The sequence below is a fragment of the Calliopsis andreniformis genome, chromosome 10 (assembly GCF_051401765.1).
Source record: "Calliopsis andreniformis isolate RMS-2024a chromosome 10, iyCalAndr_principal, whole genome shotgun sequence".
NCBI lineage: Eukaryota > Metazoa > Arthropoda > Insecta > Hymenoptera > Andrenidae > Calliopsis > Calliopsis andreniformis.
The window spans coordinates 4,729,471-4,748,957 of NC_135071.1; the positions used below are offsets into that span (position 1 = coordinate 4,729,471).

The following is a 19,487-nucleotide window of genomic DNA, read 5'->3' on the forward strand; positions in this document are numbered from 1 at the left end:
TATGTATTAATCCTGCAATTCAATATGGATTTATGCAATTATACAATTATGCAGTCAAGCAAAATTATCCAAAACTGATTATAGAGTTAAGAATACTGAAATTTACGGCAAAGCACCTATAGAACACGGGTAGCGCTCTAGGTTATCAATAACTGAAATATAATAGAATGCTAAAAAATTGACAATTCATCACGTATTTATTAGACATTTAAGAAATTCAATATTGTCTTCTATCCTAATATTATAATCTCTAAGATTGTCTTTATCCTGTATAATTGCTTTAAAACCAATGTCTGTATAATTGCTTTTATCCAATTTCGTATTGTCATGGATTATAATTTATAACGAAAAGAACAGATCAGATCATGTAACTTTTTTATGTGTATTTTAGTGTGCGACGCGCAACCATACGCACCGTCTACTTTCAATTGTATAATTTCATAAGTCGATATTGGATTGCAAGATCAGTACATACTGTTGAATTTAGAATAAAACATGCAATATTTTTAGTTATTATTAAAATATAACAATTGTTAAAAATAACATTAAAAAAAATTTTTTTGTATAAATAAAACTTTTTTTTTTAATTTTATCGACACAGATCTGTAGAGCTTGTAAAACCATTCAAATGTTATTTAAAACATTTTTCTCTATCTCTTGTATTTTAAGAATTATACTCGAGATAATGAAAACGCCCCTCTGACTTTAGGGATAGTTTTCACATCCTTAAAGGTCAATTGGGCACGAATAAAGGGTACCATTATTCTTGTATTAAATCACTCTATAAGCCCACAAAGTTTCATTGAAATCGGTTATTCCGGGTTCGAGGTGTTCCCTTGTCATTCGTACAAATAAATTTCTGTAACAATTATAATGTGTGGTATCATTATAATAGTGATATAGATAAATTTTGTACGTTCTCCCGATTATAATTATAATTAATAATAAATTTGGCCATTATAATGAAGTTAGGTTAACAATATACAAATCGTTTTTTCTATACAACTTCTTTATAAGTCCACGTCAAAAACATAAGGAATCGACTGGTGGTATTTGAGTCGAAATATGACAAGGACTGTAGAATTTTATACTTTCAATTGCTAAGGTCTAGTGATATGTTTCTTTTACAGATCCTACTTTCCTCGTACATAGGAACCTTTGTCAGGCCGCGAGACTAAATACGATAGTCCATATAATACGTAACTGCATCCAGCGGATTCCATACTAGGTGCAGTTATGCGTTACACTACTGTGCATATGCAAGGAAGCGAAATACTTCCACGCCGCTACTCTGCTATACTAATTTCACACGAGCGTGTGGTGCCTAGGACACTATCGTGTATTGAATGGTAATCATACAATATATTGTATTACGTACAGTACTGTACAGGCTATTTCACGCCAAGTCAATTACGTTTATACGTGAATGTCAGGGATTTTGATGATATCGAAATATACTGTAACCCATATGCAATTAAAAGGTGGTTAAGTCATCATTTTGATAATTTTGAAATTATTTAAGAAATACAAGCCATTGCAGTTTACAGTTTTTGAGCGTCCACGAATTAAAAAATTGGATTCGAAAGAGGAAACACCAGAGAATGGGGAACTACTTTTTTCTTCGTTTTTGTGACACTTGGGCAGGACTAAAATTTGCAAAACAGAAATATTTTTACTTCTTTTGTATTGAAAAAGTCTGTTTCGAAATACGAAAAAAATTATTCAGATAAGTAAATCCTTCAAGATTAATAAAAAAAGCGGAATTTTGAGTCTTTAATAGTTTCGGAGACATAAATTCAAACGTAAAGGCAGCTGTCGTAAAAATCAGCGAAACTGTAAACTTTGCAGGCTTGTATTTCTTAAACAATTTAGAAATTATCAGAATGACTTAACCCCCGCTTAACTGCACATGGACTACAGTATATTTTCAATATCATGAAAACCTCTTGACATCGGAGTACAAAAGTAATCTAGTTGGCGTAAAATGACCCCTCCATACAATACATAATCGGATATTGATATATCATGTTGTGCCGCTTACTTCGTTCCAACCGTTAATTGATTTCTACATTATTTTTGCAAAAATTGTAAAGTTTAAGAAATAGATAGGTGCAATTCCGGATACAATTTCGAGTTTATTTGTATTTGGCAAGCAGAAGAAATACTACAAATCAACATTAGCAGAATATAAACTATATATATATATATATAAAAAAAAAAAAAAAAAAAAGATCATTGAGTAGTCCCTACTACGGAACACAGCAAAGATGACCTTCGTATATAAGATATGAAATGTTCAAAATAATTTGCAATTATCACATATATACTCATCTGAATGCTCCGAAATATCGGCATAAGCTTCATAAGTTCATTTTATCAAATGAAATACTTTTGGGCATGGCATATTTCATGGGCACTTCTCGTAGACTAATTTTGTTTGCCATGATTTCATTAGTTGCATTTTTTAAATTGTTTTCATTCCACGATTTTCTTTTTTAATTATTTACTGCGTTATCTAGAGTCTACTAAGCATTGACAGTAAAAGAAGAAGCATTTTTACTGTGCGGTAATAGGGAAAGATATAACGTCTAAAGTTACGATATTAGTATATTAGTATATTCTGTTAACACCCAAGCATAGCTATTAATATTACAGTTAATGTATAATCATTCGTACCTCATGATGTCCCAAGAAGAAAGCCGGTGTATAGGATGCGGTCATTTGGCGGATGTTACACAGTTCTATTCCAAGATGATTATTAAGTAAATCATTAAATATCTCTAATCTAGCCACATTGCTTTCTTTCAACGCAGCAAATTTACTTTCTTCGAATTCATATTGCATTGGATCCACTTCCAAGTGTATTTGAGAAAAAACAACTTTACCGCCACTTTTGGGATATGTCGCAAGTAAAATACTTGGAGTATGCCATGTTTCTTCTGCTCCAAGTACTTTTACGTTAAATGAATGCAAATTTCCCGTTTTATCTTTCACATCTACAGAAGTTGGAGGTGATATACCATGTACCCTGAAAGAAATTTTATGAAATATTTTGAACAAATCCACAACAGTATTTGCTTAATTGAGAAAATTAGAGTTCAAAAAATTACAAGCCGTTTCGCCTTTTGGACTTGTATACTTCTAAAGAGTAAGTCTATTAAAGAAACTAATACTGCTATTAAAGAAACAAATACTGAGTACGAAGCATCCAAGCAACTAAATGAGATTAAAATTATTGGTAATAAAAATTTGTGAATGATGCGGATACTCAATTCTTATAGCTAATTACAAAAAGTAGTAGGAACAATTCCAGGACAACAAATTCGGTGAACCTCGCGACAAGTAAACAAACACTGCAAATTCATCCTATTGTTTGTCTTATTGTTAGTTACAATTGTGAATGTACACTATATTAATCATGGAATAATTTTAATATTCATCACTTTCGGACAAACGTCGCATCTGTATCCAGCTTATTGCCGATCTTTCGCAAACATTTCAGTTTGCATCATCAGGACGAAAGAGCACCGATAAAGTATCGCAGTATCTATCAATATTAACGATAACCCTGGTCGCAACAGGCTAAAATCACACGCAATTATTTGTTTTAAAGTGAACTATGAAATTTTCAGTAATGATGTAGACAAAATGTATACACAGAGTGTTCAATACGAAATGAAAGCAAATTAAAGTCGTGATTGACGTAAGCCTCCGAAGGCCAGCTCCTCTCGCACTTTTTCTTCTATCATGTTGCGCAACCTATAAGTGCCCGCGTTATGATACAGTACACACACTACGTGCGTGAGACGACATATACGCTAGTATGTGCATGAGACCTTGCTTCACCGAAGGCAGATGTCTGCTCTCTCTATTGCTTATATCGTTCTCTCCCTGTCTACTCCTCCCTGATTCGTTGCGTTCTCGTGAACATGCTGTCTCTTTTTTTCAAGCTGATGTGCGTACCGCCTCTTTTTCGATATTTCGATCAATAATATTGACAATATTATAATAATCTGCAACGATTTCAAAAATCTAATTAATTAGACAATCTCCACTAACAACATTAAAAATAAAATAAGTATTAGAACAAATATGTATAGGTGATAATAACCCTAATCTAGAACCATATCCTAACCTCAATTTCATAATTCAAACGATCGCGCGAGCTACGCGCAACACGCATGCGCACAAGCAATAGGGCTCTTCTATCAACGCATGCGCACAACCTCGGCCATCTCTAGTACAGGCCGGAACACAGTAAACCTGGCAACGCTGTCATCAGTCCTACGAGAAGCAGTTTGCGTTATGTGGCTTTATTGTGTTGTGTGGACATAATATGGATTTATTTTAATTTATTGTTAATATGTAATGACATACATAAAACTGTATATATGTATGGGTGTGGCTACCCTGGGTAGTGGAGTGTGATAGAGTGGGGAAAAAGAAGATCAGAGACTCCATGTTGTATCCAAGCGAAGCGTAAGGATCTGACGCAGTATCATTCTGTTTATTAAAATTAAGTATTTTGTGTTTGCACGTATATGCATTACGACGTGACCGCCCCGCCGAGCCGTATTCGGCTTAGGACGGGCGTGCAGATCTGGCCACGACGCGTCCCACGCCTTGAATTTTCCGTGGGCGCCAGGTATCTTTCGATACCGGCGTGGAACGCGTCTCCTGTTTTCCGAAATCCGCGGCCCGGGCCAGCTCTACGCGCGGAGAGGGGCGAGGTCCTTTCGAGCGCAGGGTGAGGAACGCTTCGGGATTTCGGGTTCTTACGGCGAGAACGCCAGTCAAAACTCGGTTTTCTCTGGTAATAAACGATGTATTTAAGCGAGAAACTTACAGGGCTTGGTCGAGTTCTTACACGCGCGGTCCCGCGACACGTGGCCGCGGGAAGTTACCCATTCCCCGCTAATATGATCGCGTTACAAGGTTTCGAGCGACGACGAGGTTGAAACGCACGTTCGGCACGCGAGAGAACCGCCCGCGTGGCTGCTGTTGCACCGAAGTTACACCAGCAAGCCGAAGATGTATCCGCACGCTACAACCGTTAGCTAACGCGCCGTTAAGCCGCAGACTCGCCGTTTGGCCGAGTCCGCAGGCTTCGAGAAACCCGCGTGCGAAGGCTTTCTTCCTGTTACAAGGCCTGTGCGCCCACCAGGAGTCGGCCCTCTCGAGATTTCGATTGCGAACGATCTAGTCCGAGTCAACCGGGGAGAACAATGGAGGAAGACTTACCACCTGTGGACTGGTCGGCGTCCCGTACAAGAAGAAGGCCGAGATCGCTGCGTGCGGCAGGATCTCGGCACGCGATGCTTCCCCCACTGTGCCCCGATTGGCTCGCTCAGTTCGCGCGGTCTCGCGACCAATTATTCGTCGCGCCGTTCGAAGATTGATCGATGATTGGCAGGTCCTCCTTGAGTCCCCCTGGGGCTCTTCCTGCGGCGTGGATCCGAGGCGCAGTAGTAGACTTCGCTCTTCCGGAGTCCGCTGCCATCGTCTGCACGCGAGATGGCCCCCGTGGCTTCGTCCCTGCACCTCTCCGTTGAGGATCTCTCCCCGGAACGCGGGGTGAGGTGGCCAACCTCGCCCGCGTCGGCTGGTCCCCATGTACCGGTGCGTCCTCTCACATCCGTGGGGCAGCCCTCCCATCGTGTGTCCTCCCTGAGTGGCACGATGGGTTCCGACAGCCTCCCAATTTCGGCGTCGTGTCACTCGCCGGGTGAAGTGACTCTGGAGCGGCGGGTACCCTGGCCGCTCCCCGATCCCGAAGATCCGCCGCAGGAGACCGTATCGGTGGTGTCGAGATGGTCTCGCACCTGTCGCCTGCCGATGCCACCATCTAGGCCGCTGAGATATCCCGAGAGCTAGGACGCAAAATAGATGTTAGAAATACGTTGGACTCTCTCTGGTGCGCACTAAAGGCTCCTCTTGCTCCGGGGAGGGTTCGGCTTTGTGACTGGCACTTGTGCCACGTCACAGCATATTGAAATATACACGTATTATAAAACCAAAACGCTAGAGGAGTACGTTTATTTACCATAAACAATATTTATAAGTGTCTAAATGTGATTTATATGTGTAGTGTATAAGTGTAATTGTTTAAGTATCATAAATAATATATTAGTGTGTTGGAAAGATAGATAATATGGTAAAAATGACTCTAACCTGCATTTCATATTGGACAACTTTTTAGTATTTCCATTAATAAATATGAAACCGCAGTGAATTAGTACGACTTATGAAGAGCATGTTTTTGATATGTTTCACAGATGCCAGACAAGTGCTGTATTCCTAATTGTAATAGCAAAAAATGCAACCTCTGATGTAGGATATAGTTCTGTTTTTTGTTTTCCACGAGATGAAAATCTAAGGAAAAAGTGGATAGACAATATACCACGCAAAGATTGACAACACAGTAAATGGTCTGTTGTTTGTGCAAAACATTTTCCCGAAGAAATGATTTTAACCAAAGAAATAGTGAAAGATAGTGGTGGAAATTGCAGGAAATTATTAAAAAGTAAAATGAGATTAAAAATAGGTGCTGTTTCTCAGATATTTCCTGGGTTACCATCTTATTTAACCCCCCAAAAAAATAAAGGAAAGAAGTAAACCAGATCTTTGTCGAAGAAAGTTTTTGGAATCTCAAGAAAGAAAAAGCAATGATTGGTTACAGGGAGATTTAATAAAAAATTTTAGAGAATTATCTGAACAGATGCCAAAGAAGCAACCTGTACATATATCTTAGAATTTACATATAGGTTTTAATTTTGTTTTATTTTATAGTTGTGATTCTAATGATATAGTGTCAAAGATAGTGAGTAGTATAAAAATATCAAGGTACATGACGTGCAATATAGTCATAAAGAATAACATATTGTCAAAGTTGCAGTTAAAATGGATTGTACCACAGAATTTAAAGATTACTCGTTGGTCTGAATTAGAAAATATTTTGTCTTGTTATAAGAAAGATAATATTGAAACATTTTCTGAAACCGTGAAAGATATAGTTTCATTAATTAATAATAAATTTTGTCGTTTAATTGATATCATAAAATTTGATGATAAATATTCGGATACAAATATTCAAAATCAGTTAAATTTTCTATTCAAGCAGTTCAATTTATTTTTTTTAAATTCATATACATATTCTGTAGAAACAAAAATATGGGCATTTATGAATATATGCATTCCACAAGTGCCTATCAGGTAATTAGAGAAACTAAGTTACTTAGTTTACCATATTTAAAAGACTTACAGAGACTAAGTTCTGAATTTTGTATTTCACCTTCAGCAATGTCATAAAATAATAATTTTTTTTAATTCGTTCTAACCAATTATCTGATAGGGAGAAATATGTTATTCTTCAACTAGATGAAATTTACGTACATCCTCACATAGAATTTAAAGGTGGAAAATTAGTTGGTTGTGCTGAAAATAATACTAAATCTCCAGCAAGAACAGTACAAACATTTCTAATTTCTTCTGCATTTGGGAAATTTAAAAAAGTTGTTACTTTACATCCAGTACAAAATATGAAGAGCAAAAAGACCCAACTACATTAATGTTGCGGACGAGAGCCGCTCTCGGGTCTAGTCGCGACTCTAGTCCGCGACTGGTAGTTGATTCGGCTTCCTTTGCTCTCGGTCGCCGAGATAATTGGTACACGATCGGAGAAGCAAAAAAAAGGGTCTCGCTCGACCGTCGATGCTCGAGCTCGATGTCCGAAATCAATGACATCAGAAAAGACACGGATAGCATTAGGGATTTAATAGGAAAAATTGAAGTTTCTTATTTGCAAACAGATTTTCACGCAAGTAACACCAATCGATTCCTTGTGCTCTCCCGATAAAAATGATATCAAATACGACGTGATTCCTATTATTTATAATAAAGATATTTAAATAATAAAGGTTGGAACCCTGCGACGGTTACGGAGAATCGTCAAAGTTACTTTTCTATCAGTTCTTTACGAGCTAAAAATGACAGTAAATGAAGATTTGGCTAACAGAATTTATGTATATTATATTTAATCGATGTCGGAAAGAAGATATTGAAAATAAAAAAATAAAAATTTCTAAACATTTAAACCGGAACTTATATACTTTTTGTGTTACGCTTTCATTTTCTTAATAATTTCAGTCATTAAATAATTAAACACAAAAATATGAGGGAATAATAGGGAGTTAGCCCTACGACGAGAGCCGCGCTCGTCGAATCGAATACTACTCACGGACGAGAGTCGCGCTCGGGTCTAGTCGTGCCTTAGAATCGACTACCATTCACGGACGAGAGCAGCGCTCGGGGCTGGTCGTGCATAAAATCGACTACCACTCACGGACGAGAGTCGCGCCCGGGTCTGTTTATGTAACGCGATGAGCATGACCTTTCGTTTTACAAACCAAGTTTTATGTATGTTTGTTAAAAATAATCGGAATCATGTCGTGTTTGACATCATTTTAATCGGGAGAGCACAAGGAATCGATTGGTGTTACTTGCGTGAAAATCCGTTTGCGAATAAGAAACTTCAATTTTTCCTATTTAAATCCCTAATGCTATCGTTGTTTTTTATGACATCCTTGTTCTCGGGCGTCGAGCTCGAACGCGATGGTTCTAAGAATTGGTTTCTCGGCGGCACGTATCAAACGAGGTAGTGGGGATAAACCACAGCTCTCGTCCGTGTCGGCGAAACGGCTCTGGTCCGCAAAATTACTGTATGTGATCTTGTGCAAAATGTATATAATCTAGTGACAAAGTGTAATTTTTATGTAATTGCAATTATTTCATATAACAATAGAATTAATAAAAATATGTTTAATTGTTTGCTAAATAATAATGTGATAAACACTAATGATAGCTTTACATTAAAATTAACTTTTTTAACTTATGGTTTTGTTCATGTTTTACAAATATAAAGAATAATTGGATTAACTTAAAAAATGAGAATAAATGTTTCATTTTTTCAAATTTTGAAGATATAGAATCTGCACCTTATAATTATTACATATTAGAAATGTTTATCATGCAAAATGTGAAAATTTTATACTAACGACAGCTTATAAACTTAATTATAAAACATTATACTCTAATAATATTGAACGACAAAAAGTTAGTTTAGTATGTATAACCTTTTTCATGAATCAACTTATAGTGCAATAAAATGCGAATACGAAAGTAATTCAGAAATTGTTAAACACAGTGGTACTCATAAATCTTTAAAAATTATTTGGTGTTGGTGGTCCATTGTAAATACAAAATCTAAATATGAAAGTGCCATAAAAGGAAATGATTTCTCAAAGCCATTTTACTGTATAGATGATTCAAGACTTATCGTTCTAAAACAACTTTTAAAATGGTTAGAAAAGTGGAAAAGCTTTACTGAAGGGTGCTTAACTGCAGACACATTTTCTGCTTTGTTTCAATGTACATCAGTTTTATTAAAGTTTAATGACTATAGTTTATGCGAATTAAAGATAGAATATGTATTGCTAGGTAAACTACAAACAGATAACTTAGAAAGTCGGTTTAGCATGTATAGACAGTTATCCGATGGAAATTATCAGGTGTCTGTTACATAAATCTTAGAGTCTGAAAAGAAGCTAAGAATCGAAAGCATGTTAGGATTAAGGGCCTAGGATCAGATATGTCAGAGCGGTGACATTACCGACAAAATTAGGCAAAAACAGAGGTTTACGCGCTGACGCTTTACGTCCTTACATTGAAAGATTTTGAGATGGAAAAGGACTCATTCGATAGAGGAAGGTTCAATCTAACCCGCGCTGGTCATTATTTAATCAGACTCTGCTGATGTTCAGTAATATGAGTGTTCAAAGTAAAGCAAAAATCGACAAATTCACAGCCATGAAATCTAAGCATTTTTAGCTAATTTAGAGATTGTTCTGAGCGAAATCATGACCAGCGCGGGCCAGATTAATCCTTCCTCTATCGAATGAGCCCTTTTCCAGCTCAAAACCTTCCAATATAAGGACGTAAAGCGTCAGCGCGATTTGGCAGTGCTTTTTGCCAGGTTAGAGATAAAACAGAGTAAAAAACTGACAAGTTTAGTTCCGCTTGAACACACCAGGCAGCTCCTAATCAGGAGGCCCGTGCTGCCCTGAGTTGGCACGCGAATTTCGAGAATTTGACGCACAACTACACATGCAACTATACGAGCTGCGTGTTTTGTTCATGTCCCACAAGAAGTCCCATGAAAAGTCATTCCGAGTGACACTATAAGGTTCGAACAGAAAGTGAGCTCGGCGGCTCGAACTGCTTCGGACAGCTTCGGAAAGATTCGGAAAGAAGCTTGAAACGCTTAGGTCCAAGTCACCGGCAAGCGCAACAAGGCACACGCATCCTTTTTGATATTATAGATATTTTCACGTTTCGACTCGGAAAGAGATTCTTCGATGAGATCTTCAAAAATTTTTATGAAATTTTGAGGGATGAGTTTAAAGATCAAACGATGACATCCTCTGTGTATTTTGTATGAAAAATTAAATTAAAACAAGTTTATGTACAAGCTGATATAATCGAGAAAGAGCCATTCTACATGCAATAATAAACTAAAAATAAAGAATATAAATTGTTTATAATATTTATATGTTCTTAGGTCTGGGTTAGGTCTGAGTTAGGTCTGGATATATACAAAATAAAAGGAGACATTGCTAAGAATACATTAATTTAATATGTTTACTTTTTAATTATAATAATTTATAATTAAATTTTCCCCCCCGTTCCTGCCTCTTTCCCCCAGGCCAGGATCGCAGTTGCTGCCGCGACCCCGACTGCGGCTTCTCCCATACTTCCACTTGCGGATTTTCTTTTTAAAGTCCCGAAATTACAATATGAAAAATAGACACATGTTATTCACAAAGTTTACTTCGTTCTTGAACAAAAAATGAATAGATAAATTACTTAGTGCTTTAGCATAAGATCGCCTATGATCTACGTATCTTTTGTCGTCATGCCTCCTCTAAAGCTTGCACCGACTCTGGCGTCGGCGTCGGAGTCGGCGTTGGTGTGGGCGTCGGAGTCGGCGTTGGTGTGGGCGTCGGCGTCGGCATCGGCGTCGGCGCTAGCTTTAGAGGAGGCATGACGACAAAACGTACGTAGATCATAGGCGATCTTATGCTAAAGCGCTAAGTAATTTATCTATTCATTTTTTGTTCAAGAACGAAGTAAATTTCGTGAATAACATGTGTCTATTTTTCATATTACAGTTCTGGGATTTTAAAAAGAAAGTCCGTAAATGGAAGTATGGGAGAAGCCGCGGTCGGGATCGCAGCGGCAACCGTGATTCTGATGATTATAAATATATTAAATTAATGTATTTTTAGCAACGTCTCCTCTTATTTTGTATATACCCAGAGCTAACCCTGACCTAACCCAGACCAAACCGGAAGGAGAAACGAATTGGAAATAATTCGCCACATATACAAAGAGATAACTAAAATTCGTTTACTGTTATTGTTTGTAAGTAAATTAATATGAAATCATCATGAACTTGTTTTAATTGTTTTTTAAAGGCTGGTATCAAGAACGTAGAAAGTGTAAAACTTGTAAGTATATCATCTTTTACATTCAAGTTACATAAACTCGAAAAGTAATTTTTATTAAACTGATTTAGTTTTGCGGATAAACCAGAGTTTCCACTCGAAATATTTTACGAGTGACTCGTGCCGCGCAATGCCGCTTGCGGGCGACATGGACAAAACCACAATAGCGTTTTAGAAACACGAGAGCTGTGCTGCCAAACTGAGGACGCAAATCTTAAGAATTACCCCTTCCACTACATATACTAACGCACGGGCCGCGTATCCGTAAGCTCGGCGCTTCGGACAGTTTCGGGCAGCTTCGGGAGGTCGAGAGAGAAGGTGGATCGTGATGCGCACTCTCTCATTCTTTGAAATGTTTAAATCCCAATCGCTAGCAAGCGGCAAGCGGCACGCACCTTGCGCGAGCTTTCCGATTGCCTGGATATTTTCAGTTTCCGACTTAGAATAGTATTCTAATGAAAAAAACTTTCGAAAATTTTTTCTGCAGAAAAACTCATTTTAAGACCCCCTGATTACGTTTTAACTAATAAAAAAAAGAGCTTCTTTTTAAAAACCGCATATGTTTATTAACCCAATTGCATTCAAACGACTGAATGAATTTCAATGAAACTTTATATCTAAATTTTATATTCACATCTCAAGATCTTATTAGATTTAGAGCAAAATCGATGCATGGATTATGATACTTACCTCTTATATTTCTATTTATATTACACATATATTTTTTACTATTAGGTGGGAAGATAAAGATTTTCATTTGTAAAGTTAACGTAATGCGATTTAGTCTGGAAAACACTGCTCTTATCGAATTAACCCTTTCTAGTTCAGAATTAATTGCACTTCAAAATTCAAGATTATCACAAAATAAATACTCTGATACTGAAAATTCGTCAAATGTATTAGAGTAAGAGTCCACTCTTGACCAGTAACGTACACGTTGTCACAACCTTCAATGTAAAATATTTATATTGGTAATTACTTAAAATAAGAGCCTCCTCACCGATTTCTTTGAATCTTTTTTATATCATGTATCTTCAGACGTGGAGTAATTTTTCTAAATGAAATTATTGTCGCTCTCTTCTCGTTTTCGAGATAAAAATTTTTATATGCTTGAAAATTATGGTGGCAGGCCGAGGGTAGGTAGCAAAAAGGGAGTTTGAATTAGGTTAGAGCTAGGGCCAGTGAAAGATATGTTTCGAGTTGGTTAGAGCTAGGGCCAGGAAAAAAGATGTTTCGAGCTGGTTAGGGCTAGGACCGGGAAAAGAGATATTTGGAGTTGGTTAGAGCTAGGACCGGGAAAAGAGATGTTTCGGGTTGGTTAGAGCTAGGGCCAGGAAAAGAGATCTTTCGAGCTGCTTAGAGCTAGGACCGGGAAAAAAGATATTTGGAGTTGGTCAGAGCTAGGACCGATAAAAGAGATATTTGGAGTTGGTTAGAGCTAGGACCGGGAAAAGAGATACTTTGAGTTGTGTTACGTCCCCGTAACTTTTGACAGTAGTTACTAGAGTCTACATTACCACCCCCAAGCCAACCCCGTGGAACGCGTGAATAGGGTCTTGAAGACCATGGTCGTCGCCTACATCGGGCAGGATCACCGGGAGTGGGACTTGCATTTATCTCGCTTTCGGTTCGCGTATAATTCCGCTCACCATACGTCCCTAAATGCCTCTCCCGCCTTCTTAAACTTCGGTCGGGAGCCGTTTCCTCCACGAACAAATCAGGCCATGGCCGATGGTCTCGTTGTATCGGCCGTAACGAAACTCAGTGACTGGCAAGCACGAATGACCCGCCTAGGGTCGCTCAGGGAGTTGGTGCGGGAGAATTTGGAACGAGCCACCGAAAACCAAGCGCGACACTACAATCTGCGACGTCGCGAGCGTAGATTCGCGGTAGGAGAATTAGTTTTAAAAAGAAATAGAGTATTGTCATCCGCCGCGAACCACATTGCCGCGAAATTAGCGACCAAATTCTCCGGGCCGTACAGAATCTCTGAGCGGCTCTCGGACGTGGTCGTGAAATTGAGCACACTGGAGGGGCGGAAGGTCGGAAAAATCCACATTTCCGACCTGAAACCATTCTGGGAGGACGACCACCAGGGAGAAGAATAAAACGATTGATACCTCCACAGTAATGGATAGATACGCCAGTGGATTCCACGTGACGGGGCGGCGCTGCAGCCAACCCAGGAGGGAAGGTCCATGGGAGATGCCGGTGCCGAGAGGCCATGGTCGGCCGCTGCCGGCCTGCGCCTCGCCGAGGGGAGATGGCTCGAGACAAAAACCGAGCCTCCGGGGGCCCGACTTGGGAGCCCTCATTGAGTGGCTCCAACGAGTCAAGAGGGAGCAGGAGGAGAAGGAGGGCGAGCGGGCGAAGATAACGCCGAGCCGCGCGCCGATGCCCGAGGGACCTCCGACACCACCGGAAGAGGAAGGGTCGACCCAGCTACCACTGCCGTCACGTCCCCGCCAAATACAGACCCAACCGTCGTGGCCAGGAACGCCACGAAGAAGAGACAGAAGGCTCTGCTGGCGTTGCGGCGATCGGGGCCACGGATTTCGCCAGTGCCCCGAGTCAGGGGGCACCTTTTGCTACAGGTGCGGGGCCTACGGAGAGACCGTCTGGTCGTGCGCCGAGTGCCGCGCGGCCGGCCGACGAGGCCCGTGCAATCCTTTCGAGCCGGAAGCGGGCCCCGTACTTTCCCCGGAGGCGCGGAGGGTGGCCCGCCGACTCGGGTGGCAATAGGACAGCGCCGACCAGCTGCGCCACTTACGGAGTCCCGTAAAGCAAGGAGGGGCCCAGAAAATTTTTTTTTTGTTCTTTTTCGGTTTTCTTTTTATTTTAAGTATATTTTTTTTGTTGAATCATAATAAACAGAATTGTAATCGTTTTGTTATGGGGACCAACCCCAGAATGCCGCAGATCCGGCAATAAAAATTAATGCCGAAAAGGACGAGCGTACTTATCACACCCATCACCATACCCCTCCAGGTAGGAGCCAGAAGGGAAGAAGCGCTAGTTAGCGTGTCTTGCCAGCACCATCACTGTAAGGAGGTTGCGGAACCCCGGCCGAAAGTTGACCCCGTTGATTGTTCTCGTCCGTGCTTTGTGTCGTCCACTGTGTCGTCTGTGTCGTAAAGGAAAACCCAGGAGAGCCGAGCCTCGAGGCAAATGAGACCGGAGTGGTCCATAGTGGCTGGGTGCCGTCCGGTCCTTGTAAAGGGGGGGAAGAGTTGTGACGTTGCGCGTAGCGCCGTCCCCGGGTTTCACAGTCGATAATATCATTTAGAAGAAGGACCGTACGGCCCCCTTGCGAACACCGGCCGAGAGACGTCTCCTGGGGGAAAAGTCGCGTTTTAAGGATAGTTAATAATTTCGGGTGCCTTCGTGCCGAGCGCGCACGTCGTTTCAGGGCCGTAGAAGATACCTGAGGAACCCTGAGGCCGTCCCCGTCCCCTGGCCGCGCAGTTCCAGATCCAGGCGCAGTAAGGACACCGGATGTACCAATGGCCCTCCACCCTCGGAGTTGAGGGACTTGCCGCTTCCGCGGTGGACCAAAAGGCCAAGGAAGAAAATCACCATCAGACAAGTGGTCCCGCGGCGCTGCCCTTCTAAGGAGGCCAATACGGAAGGCGAGGGTGGAGGCGAGCCAGGAGATCGTCGCCCAGGCGGCCATGGCCACAGAAAGTCCTGAGGGAGTCTCCACACTAGCGGACAAACGCAGAACGTCACCGGAGAGGAGCGGGGCCTCGCTCCTCATGTACGCGCCTGGGCCAAAGCGAGTACGCGGCGGGGCTGTAGCGCTTGCGCGGGGGAGGGACGTGTCGCGAATCGAGGGGGGGGTCGCATGCGCGCGTGCCGGGTATCGTCACTCGTTGTCGAACCGGTGCGTAGGCCAGCGATATTGGGGTAAGCCACTTGACTACTTTGGTCTTATCATATTTTGGGCACGGAGTGCCGATAGTGCGAGGGCGACTCGGGTTTTCCCCAGGGCGTCTTTAGTGCCGCGACAACACATTAGCGTTTGATTATCGTGCTAGTTCGAATAGATTTGTAATAGACGAGTCCACGCGTGCCGAAGCGTCGGCCACGTGCCTGTAACACCGACCACCTGTGGTCTTCCTTCACCGTGCCGTCTGCACGGTGCCGTCGTTATAATAAACATCTGTGGGAGACAATTCGAGTCAGATTTATTATCGCCGTAGCCCGCTTTTCCTGCGTTCCCGAACCGCGACCCGTCCTCTTCGACGGGCTAGCCGAGGAAGGCCGCTGTGCCCGTCCTGCAAGTGCCGTGTAGTGTCACGAAATTTCACGAAATCGGTACGAAAGTACCTGGCGCCCATCCAGTCGATTGGTTCATTAGTAAAGCGGCTTGCAGGGCGGACACGGTGAAGTTGTCAGGGCATCCTGCCTCGAGCTTCTTGTCGCTCGATGCAGGGGGATTCCGCAGAAAATATTCTGTAGGAAAAAGTAGCCTGATAATATATAGATATAAGCACAATTTTATTTCCGGTTCGGTTCCAAAAGGTCTTAACGGAAACATTCTCGCGCGACCGAATTCGAATTCTTTCGTGGCCCTAGCTCTAACCCAACTCAAAGTATTTCTTTTCCTGGTCCTAGTTCTAACCAACTCGAAACATCTCTTTTCCTGGCCCTAGCTCTAATCAACTCAAAGTATTTCTTTTCCCGGTCCTAGCTCTAAATAAGCAGTGTTTTCCAGACTAAATCGCGTTACGTTAACTTTACAAATGAAAATCTTTATCTTCCCACCTAATAGTAAAAAATATATGTGTAATATAAATATAATTATAAGAGGTAAGTATCATAATCCATGCATCGATTTTGCTCTAAATCTAATAAGATCTTGAGATGTGAATATAAAATTTAGATATAAAGTTTCATTGAAATTCATTCAGTCGTTTGAATGCAATTGGGTTAATAAACATATGCGGTTTTTAAAAAAAAGCTCTTTTTTTTATTAGTTAAAACGTAATCAGGGGGTCTTAAAATGAGTTTTTCTGCAGAAAAAAATTTTCGAAATTTTTTTTCATTAGAATACTTTTCTAAGTTGGAAACTGAAAATATCCAGGCAATCGGAAAGCTCGCGCAGGGTGCGTGCCGCTTGCCGCTTGCTAGCGATTGGGATTTAAACATTTCAAAGAATGAGAGAGTGCGCATCACGATCCACCTTCTCTCTCGACCTCTCGAAGCTGCTCGAAGTTGTCCGAAGCTGTTCGAAGCTGCCCGAAGTGCCGAGCTCACGGATACGCGGCCCGTGCGTTAGTATGCGTAGTGGAGGGGGTAATTCTCAAGATTTGCGTCCTTAGCCTGGCAGCACAGGTGTAAATGAATGAGAGATGTGCGTACCAAGGAATTATCCAATTTAATCTATATATTAAATGTTTAGTTTCGGTAAACAGTACAAAGAAATACTAAGCAAGGTGTTACCAAATAAAAGTTCCTTTTATTTAGACTTGTTTCTGTTCAAACTTTATAAAAACCTTTAACAGGTTATGGGCCCAGACCACGTGTTCAATAATTGAAACAACAGAAACATGAAGAATATTTGAAAAATGACAACTAATCAACAAGTAAACCTGCCTCAGCTTGCCTCAGGAAATTTCAATAATTGGAAATTTAGAGTGAGTTGTCTTCTGGAAGAAAAACAACTAACTGATACGTTGGAAAAGGAAGAAAATGATTTTCAACTGGATGCTGATACACGAGCGTTCCTACAAAGAGATGCAAGGGCAAAATTAATAATCGTTCAATGTATAACTGATAAACATCTGGATTTGGTAAAGGATGCAAGAACCGCGAAAAAAATATTGCAAACTCTCACTGACATATTTGAACGAAAAACTATAGTATCAAAGTTGATACTAAAGAAAAGGCTTCTTACACTGAAGCTACAAAGGCGAATGAAGTTAGAAGATCACTTTCTAACTGTGGACTCGACAATAAGGGAACTGGAAAATGCTGGTTCAAAACTGGATGAGTCAGATAAGGTATGCCATTTGTTACTAACACTAAGTGAGGAATATAAGTCTGTAATAACTGCGATTGAAACAATAAATACAGACATCACAATGGAATTTGTGAAGTCTAGACTATTGGACGAAGAGTCAAAACTAAGAGCTAAAGGTAATCACAGAGAACACGGGGAGGAAGTATCATTCAAAGCTCTCCCAATAGTATGTTATAAATGTGGTAAAGAAGGTCACAAGTCATTTGACTGCTACAAATTTAAAAGAGACGGCAAGTCGTCTAAAAGAGCAAGAGGGACCAAATTCAGAGGAAATAGTAGATCCATATCGGAAACTGCAAATAGAGCTGACAATGGGAACGAAAATGAGATAGCATTCGCAATTATTAATGATTATACGGTTTCAGACAATATAAATATATTTATAATAGACTCTGGGGCAATGAAACACCTGGTATCCAGCGACATGGAGAAGTATATGCAAAATATACAAATATTGGACCAGGAAGCAAACATCAAAGTAGTCGATGGTGGAGTAATGAAAGCAAAGAAGAAAGGGCTAATAAAAGGTACGTGCCAGAATCAAGAAATAGTATTTGAAGCACTAATAGTGGATGGCATGGATCAAAATTTGTTATCAGTTGCACAACTAACAAAAAAGGGTAACAGTACAAGGGTACAGTATTATTTGGAATAAATGAAGTTTTAATTAAAAATGAAAAATACACATTTAAATGCAAAGAAGTTAATAGGTTATTTGTACTAGAAATAAACCTAAAAACAGCTGAGGAACAATGCAATAGTGCTATATTAACAAAAAATATATCGCACAGAAGACTGGGCCATCTGAATAGAAAGGGGTTAACACTCTTGGGCTTGCCATGCAGCAAAGAAAAGTGTGATAGTTGCATTCAAGGCAAATCAACAAGAAAACCCTTCTATATACAGCCAAAAAGATCACAACAAATAGGTGATCTAATCCACACCGATATAGCTGGACCTATAACACCTGAAAACTATACAGGTGAAAAATACTTCCAAGTATTAATAGATGATTATTCGCATTTTACAATAGTAAAGTTATTAAATACTAAGAATGAAACAGCACAAAATGTAATAGACTTTATTGAGTTAATAAAAACACAAAAGAATAAGAAAACAAAAAGAATAAGGTGTGATAACGCAAAAGAATTCAAGTCAAGCACCCTCCAAGGTTACTGCAAATCGACAGGAATAGAAATCGAGTATACAAACGTCTATACACCACAGCAGAACGGAACTGGCTGAACGAATGAATCGTACTTTATTGGACAAAGTAAGGACAAAATTAATAGAATCTAAAGTTCCAAAGGAATTATGGGGAGAAGCATTAAGATGCTCTGCATATGAATTAAATAGGATATCAAGGAGCGAGATATAGACTGGGGAATGCAAATGAAAACAAATGCGTATGTTCACGAGATGTAATGTTTAATGAAGAACGAATGGCTCATGAAGCTAAGGATACTCGTGTACTACTGGAAGAACCATCAAATAAAGAAGACGTTGAAGATAAACAGAGAGATGTTACTATTAATAAGGAAGATGATGAAGACACTGACAATAAACAGATGGATTTGGTGACAGAGCAAAGTACAACAACAAGAACCAGACGAAAAGTGAAGACTCCAAAGCATCTAAATGAATACGAAATATATTACACGTACTGCTTGTTCGCAGGAGACAAAGATCCTGAATCATATGAGAAAGCAGTAAATGATGAAGATTGGAAAGCAGCAATAGAAAAAGAGTTAAATACACACCGAGAATTAAATACTTGGAGTGCATCAAATTTATCAAGTGGGAAGAAAGCTATAGATACTAAATGGGTATTTCGAACTAAGGAAGATGGAACTAAGAAAGCTCGAATCGTAGCAAGGGGATTTCAGATGGAGGAGGAGAAT

At 40.2% G+C, this 19,487-nt stretch overlaps 1 protein-coding gene across 2 annotated transcripts in view; it reads right to left on the reverse strand.

Annotated features, from left to right (window-relative positions):
- Positions 1-19,487, reverse strand: part of Hcs (holocarboxylase synthetase-like protein) — a 348,010-nt gene that overhangs the window by 160,731 nt on the left and 167,792 nt on the right. For both annotated transcript variants that reach the window (XM_076386483.1, XM_076386482.1), the window contains exon 12: positions 2,677-3,028. In XM_076386483.1, the coding sequence (XP_076242598.1) occupies positions 2,677-3,028 (352 nt within the window). The remainder of the gene's footprint in view (positions 1-2,676; positions 3,029-19,487) is intronic.